The 7506-nt window shown below is 37.1% G+C and overlaps 1 protein-coding gene across 1 annotated transcript; it reads left to right on the top strand.

The window, feature by feature from the left end:
* Positions 1–524: 524 nt before the first annotated feature.
* On the top strand, positions 525–1205 carry LOC145140536 (uncharacterized). Its single transcript, XM_079073996.1, has one exon. It carries the CDS (start codon positions 525–527, stop codon positions 1203–1205), a length of 681 nt encoding a protein of 226 aa, XP_078930122.1.
* Positions 1206–7506: the final 6301 nt, after the last annotated feature.

Below are 7506 nucleotides of genomic sequence, written 5' to 3'. Positions count from 1 at the left end.
TTGATGTAACTTTTGGGACTCTATAAATAGAGCATCCCACTTCGTGTATTTCTTACCAATTTACCAATCTATCAATCGATCACTGAATGTTTATCAATATCAGATTGTTCATCTCTATATCTTAAGTTATCTTAACTGATACTTAACCGAGTCCCTCTTCACTTGTGTTGTTCATCTTATGCTAACTTGTGTTTGCATGCAAACTTTTTTACGATTCAACCTAGTGTCTACTTGTTTACCGCTTATTGATATAAACTTGCTGCTATTTATTTTCCTTACATTTCCGCAATCTAACTATTATTATTGTTGAGCTAACAAGATCCAATCAGATTAACTTTAATTCCACAACTTATTATCTCGTACTAAGGTTTGTTCAAGTTTTTCTCTAAACAATTGATATCAGAGCCAAAGTGGTTGCCTTTTAATTCCTTTCAAAATCGAAGCTTTTGTTCTCAAAAATCTTATTTAAAAGGCCTTCTATACCATTAAAGCTCATAAGAAAATTTCAAAAAAAAACAAGGAAAATGGCACAAGCTTATTCTCTAAACGTTTCAAATAGTGTTGGTAGTTCTAATAGATCCCCAATACTCGTTGCAAGTGAGTATCATCATTGGTACCAGAGAATGGAAAGATATCTCAACAGGCTCGGTAGAGATGTGTGGAGATTAGTAGAAGAAGGACCCCATGTCCCTATTCTCACTCCTATTGCAGCAGACAGTGTTCAAGCAAGACTTGGTGGAGGTCAAGCAGCCATGAACAAGCCTACCAAAGATGACCTAGAGAAGATGGAGAAAGATGCAATCGCTTTCTATGAAATATCTTGTGGTGTTGCCCCTGACAACTTCGACATCATCATCAACTGTGAATCTGCTAAAGAGATCTGGGATGTTCTAAAAAGTCTATATCAAGGGTCTGAACAAGCTCAAGACAAGAAGCTTACAACAGATCTCAATGAATTCACCAACTTTAAAGCCTTACCTGGTGAAAGCCTTGACGACTCCTTCAAGAGATTCAACCTCATTATCACCAAAATTTCAAACGCTGGCACTGTAAGAAGCAATCACGAAACAAACCTGCAATTCCTAAATGGTTTGGGTAGACATTGGACTACGGCTAAGATGATAGTCGAAGGAGATAGAAAAATCAGAACTCTCTCACTGTTCAAGCTAACGGTGGACTTCAAGCCTAATAATAGACAATGTTAAAAGAGTGTGCAGACCTTGGTGGAACACTCGCTTTGATGGCTCAAACTCCACAGTTCAAAACTCCTCAGTACCCATATCCCACATAATCATCATACCAACAATCAGATGAAAGCTCACCGCAATCGTATGAAGCTGATGCAAAACTGGATGATAAAGAAGAGATTCAGAATGCCATTGCTCTGGTCAGCCAATAGTTCAACAGACTCCCACCACCATCCTTTCATAAAAACCAACAGTTCACCAAACTATGCTTCAATCGTAACTTCAATCCGCAGATCAACCATCCAATATATCCCAGAAACCGTCCTCTCCAATCTCAGCCATATAATGCTTTTTCAAAAGAAACCCCGCAAACCAACAAACCTTCAGACTCCGGTACCACTACTGAAGACAAAGACAGAGTCATTGTTTGTAATAAGTGTCACGAAGAAAACCACTTTGGCAAAGACTGCAAAGCAAACATGGTAAAAGGCAAGGCATTCTACCTCAGAATGGTCAAGAAATGGAGGAAAAAGAAAAGGCAAGAGCTTATGTTGCTCAAGTGAGAAGGGATCATCAAGTATGGTCCTCGGGTGATGAAGATGAAAAGGTTGACAACAACAGGAAGAAAGGGAAAATTTGCATGGTGGCAACTAGTGAGGAAGATGGATCAACGAACTTGCAGATGAATTATTGCTACATGGAAAAGGATGGAACCCTCAGCATCGTCGAGCAGGTAAAAAATATGATTCAGTCAAAAAATTACAACATGCATGAATGTGAAACCTATTTAGAAAGACTTAATGACACATGTGTTGCCGTCCTTACAGACTACAACAAAGCCCTAAACGAAAAGAATATAGCGAACCAAGAGCTGTACCATGTGAGAGGAAGACTAGAAGACAAAATGCTTAAGTTCATTATGTTAGAAAAGGATTTGTTGTTAGAAAAAGATGCTAGAGTGTTAAGTGAAACACAGTTAGATATTTCTTTGAAACAACGGGATCTTGCCCGAAAAGAAATTGTACGCTTAAATCATTTAATTGAAAAACTATTTACTGAAAGTGAAGCTATTGAGAATTTAGTGAATAATGGGACCGTAGAAAACACTTATAATTGGGGATGGTCCAATGGGTACTCTACCGATGAGAACTCTCCTCCCCGGTTTGACGCCAATCATCCCTATGTCCCACCAGATCGGACTTTACATTATCCAGTCAATGACAAAACTTATCCTGAAGACATTCGATGTCACTTCAGTAGACTTCATGAACTTAGCAACAATTGTGTCATTGAGGAAATTCTTCATGAATCCTCTAGTAACATAGATAATTTCTTACCCATCATTGACACAATTTGTCCTAGCTCTCAATCCAGTTCAGATAAGAAATTGTTTTGGAAGGGCCTGAATTAGTTGTAGATTGTCCATCCTTGCCTTCCAAGACATGTCCCAACCAAGAGTCACCAATGAATTACTCTGTGGTACTTCAGTCATTTCTACCGCAGACCCTAGTCAAAAGCACAACTACTCTTCAGCCTATCTTGCATGAACTGCCCATTGATAAACTTGAATTTGGACAATGTTCTCAGAGTCATGAACTTTCTAGTTCTGATGAATCAAGTCCTCGATTTTTACCTCAAACAAAGAGTTTCAAGAAACCTCAATTAAATGTTTCCGATGTTGTCCCACCAAAGGTAGAAGCAAAATTGGCTCTGGAAAGGAGATCAGATCCCGACATGAAAAGCAGGAAGCTGATTCCAAGAACAGAAATTTCAAAAACCAGACCAAGTTTTCAACCAAAAGGAATTTTGAAAAACCCACTACTACAAAAAACTTTTCAAAATCCACTTCAGTTTATGGATCGTGCAAAAAGTCATGTCCAGTGACTAAATTTCTTGACTCAAACAAAACAGAAATTTTTTAAAAAGGGGTGAAGTCACCATCACCAAATTCCTTAAAAGACTCAAAAATGAAGGGTATTTTACACACTTCACATTTTTGGAAATCCCTTCCATCAGTCAAAAGGTCGAAGCCTACGACTAAGTCTTTTAACAAACCTTGTCAAAATCCAGTGAACAATTCCAAGAAACACCAAGCTCAGACCATTCAAAAGCAAAAGACCACACCCTCCAAACCGTTGACTAAGTATGGTCTGTGGATTAATGAAAAGAACTTATCTTTTTGCTTTTATCCACTGCCATAAAAGACTTGTCTAATCCCAACTCAAAAAACACCAGAAGATGTAACACATCGTAGTCCCAAACAAACATGGAAAAAGAAATTTGTTCCTAAGTATCCCATGCATACATACGTTAAAAAGGTTTCACATGTTACTACGGGCACCAACATTCATGAGTGCTCTTAGAATAAGATTTGAGTATTGGATTAAACCCACGCTCACATGAATCACTTCATGGAATTTATCACGAGTGCTTGTGAGACGATAATATAATATAGTCTTCAATCCAAGATATATAAGTTGTTGACTACGAGTTGGTTGTGCATTGATAGTATGAAACCGCATCAGTAACTTAATGTTATAAAACGTATTGTTGTGGATGATTTAACAAGTGGTTAGTACAAGCATATAAGTCGAAGTTTATCTGTTCCTTTTATCCTAAGAGGATCAAAAGCGATATCTTGGGCCCCTCGATGATTTGTTTTGACTTATGTGACGGACCCGGTTAGGACTCAGTTGATGTGTTCAATTAAGTTCTATGCAAATGAATCAGAAATCAGGAAACAAACAGCTGGACAATGAGTATGACTTTATTCCATGTCTTTATCCACATGATATCTTGTAGAAAAGAGGATTATATGATCCCTTATCTAAAGGACGCGTCATTAACTAGGTCAGAGTTTGACAGTGGCTTTTAAGAGCTACGATTGCTAATCGGATTTTGAAAGTGCATTGGCAGTTATAGTTATTAGACTTATCCAAGTGAGAGACTATTGGATTAGGTGTCTAAGTCCATAACTATAAATGGTATGTACTTGACCCGATAGTAGCATGGTCCTTTTGGGTTGCCTTCACTGGAGCAATTTGATAGGATGGACTTTTGAGAAAAAGGCTGTTTGTGACTTATTAATATATTAATTGAGGAATCATATTATTTAATTAGTATTGATCAATAATTAATTTGGAATTAATTTAGTGATCAAAAGAGACTGATTAAATTTACGGGGACTGATTAAGTAAATAAGTAATACTTATAGTTTGGACTAATGACACATGTTGATTAGGGATGGGCTAAACCTATATGAGAGTCCATGAAGGTTTAACCCAAAGGGATTAAGAAATATGAAGGGTCATGGTGAATTAGGGTTTGCATGGAAGAAACCCTAGGATTTCCACTAAAAAAGTAACCCCTTAAACCCCAAAATCGGCTAGTGTATTCAAAAGGTGAACCATAACTGATTTGATGCTCCCTAGCCTCTCTCTCATAAGCCTCCTCTTGCATTTGGTGTTTATAACACATTAGAGGCATCACATTTGAGGTGCTAAATCTTTTAAAGGACAAGAACTACAAGCTACACTAAGAGGTATTCATCTAACAAGTTTTTATGTTGCATATCTCCAATTGCATGCTACCTAGGGTGTATGCTTTGGAAAATGAAATTGTATGTATAATTAGAGAAAAGTTAGATCCAAATCATCTAGGGTTGTATGTGCACCATAGGAGTGTTATAGTACTTAAAACCCAATAGTGGTATCAGAGACTAGGGTGTTTTCTATTATATTGATGCAATTGTATTATTTTCAAAGCTGAAAAAATTGCAATTTTGGACTCTGACTGTTGGATTCATTCGACGAGTCCTATGATTGGACTCGGCGAGTTGGATGATTTGATGATGAACTCGACGAGTCCATAGCTAGACTCGACGAGTTTGATCGTCAGATGGCAGTTTTTTTTTGAGTTTTTGGCCTGAATTGGATTAGGATCATTACCACAAACTGTTTTGTATCATAAAATTGGTTTTTCCTGATATGGTAGTGATTATCCTTATCCAATTAAAAGACAATTATCAAATTTTAAGATAATGATTTGATTATATGATAATTTGATTGTTTGTATTGTTTGATTTGAATTGTCTAGTTATATAAGTTAAATTAAGTCAAATTGGTAAATGATAAACTATATGATAATTGTATTAGTTTAAAATTTTGATATAAATGTTTCTTGAAGAGTCTCATAACTTTCCCTCAAGTTATGGAATATGAAAAGTCTCATTCATAAAACATTAACACCATAAGTTATGGAACTCAAAAGGTTTTGAAGAGTTACAAAACTTGCTCTCAAGTTTTGGAACTTGAAAAGTATCATTTATGAAACTTTAATTCTAAACCCTAGAATTTTAAAAGTTTAAAATTCAACCCTTATACTATTATAATATTAAAAAATTAATACTTATATAATATGTATAAGGAAATTGCCTATAAAATGGCGATTGAATGGGTGTCGACTCTCACCGACCGCTTCCTTGACTAGTGGAGGGTCGTTAGGCGAACGGGTAGGATAGGAAATTAATTCTCATTTAAAAGTATAATGATAATTATAAAAGTAACTAAATTTTTATAAATTCCCAATCTTAGTTACTTTAGGAAAAATGTGAAAATGGTGCTACTCCATGAAATTGCACTTTGCACCTTGCTAAGTCGTTAGTGGAGCATGTGTGGTTAACCGACACACTAATTTGGGACTAAAAAGGATGGAAAATGGTAGCTCGAGAATTGTCATAGATCAATGGAGCGTGTGTGGTTTACCGACACATTGATTAGGTGGTAAATGACTCGAGAGTGCCAAGCACATTTGCATGGTTATTAACACCTTGTTTGTGATCCTCGGTATCCCAATCACAAACTTGAAGGGCATAATCACGATTTAAACATGCCATTGAAAAGTTCAATGAATCTAAAAAGAATCTAGGAATTTCAATTCATTTAAAACTTAATACTCTTTTTTGTTTTTCATGGTGGAATTTGATAAATCGTCATTTACCTACCTTCAAATATTTTACAATTGGATTACGGCATCCCTCTTCCGAATTGTGAAATATTGTGCTGGGTCCTAGCCTTAATATTTCATTTGGGTGTTATATTAAGGATCCTTATCTAATCCAAACTTTGTCTTTCTCTTCATATGTCTACTTCGAACACTGCTTCAAACTCAAATGCTTCTGGCTCTTTCTCCCTCATGAACTTATATGGGAGGGTCATCTTTGATGGATCGAATTTCAATGACTGGATTCGAAACATCCGCATGGCCATCCGATACAAGGAAAAGGAATATGTCCTCGACAAAGAGCTAAAGGAGATTGATGAGTCTACTTCCACTCCTGAACATATAGCTGAGTATAAGGATCATGAGAAGGACGCCATAAAGGTGTCGTGCATAATGATAGCCACTATGACTCCTGAGCTACAGAAGTCATATGAGGACTTCTGGCCTTATGAGATGCACCAAGACGTGATGGAGAGGTACCATCAAAGTGCACGACAGGAAATGTGTGAGATCATTGCCTCAATGATCACAACAAATATGAAGGATGGAGAGCCCATCACGGGCCACTTGCAAAGGATGCAAAGGTTTGTGGACCGCTTGCTGAAGTTAAATGTTAACTTGGAAGAAGAGTTGGCTATTGGCATTATCCTACACTCTTTGCCTCCTTGTTATGATCAGTTTAGAATGACTTATCATATGAACAAGGAGGAAGTCACTCTTAGAAAGCTTCAAGGCCTTTTGAGGACTGCTGAAAGCAGTTTAAAAGGCAAATCTGATGTGCCTACTCCTACTACTATTGCCCCTGTCTTGGCAATTGGACATGGGAATGGAAAGAAGAGGAAAGCTTCCTCAAAAATCCACAAGGGAAAGTCTCACGATGGATCCTCTTCTAGTGGGTCCAAAGGTGGTTCTGCTACTCCCTCATCCAATCCAAAGGAAGCACAGTGCTTCCATTGTCATGAAAAGGGCACTGGAAATGAAGCTGCCCCAAATACTTGCAGGACATTAAGGATGGGAAGATAAAGCCCACCTTCGTAGGTATTTACATTATTCTCTCTAATAACTCATCACATGCTAATTCTTGGGTCCTTGATACAAGATGTGGCTTTCATATTTGTTCTAATTTGCAGGGTCTAAAAATAAGTAGGGATGTGGAGCACGGGAAGATGAACTTGATCATGGGGAATAGGAAAGTGTCGCCTATCACTAAGATTAGAGTTTATTCTTTATTGCTTAGTAGTGGGTTAAATTTAGAGTTGAATAATTGTTGCTACTCGTCTGATATGGCAAGAAACATTATTTCCTTCCATGGTTTGTA

The sequence above is a fragment of the Lactuca virosa genome, chromosome 9 (genome assembly GCF_052849685.1).
Source record: "Lactuca virosa cultivar CGN04683 chromosome 9, Lactuca_virosa_CGN04683_v6, whole genome shotgun sequence".
In the NCBI taxonomy this organism is placed as follows: Eukaryota; Viridiplantae; Streptophyta; class Magnoliopsida; order Asterales; family Asteraceae; genus Lactuca; species Lactuca virosa.
The sequence above is the reverse complement of the archived record's forward strand: the minus strand, read 5'-3'. Positions and strand labels throughout refer to the sequence as shown.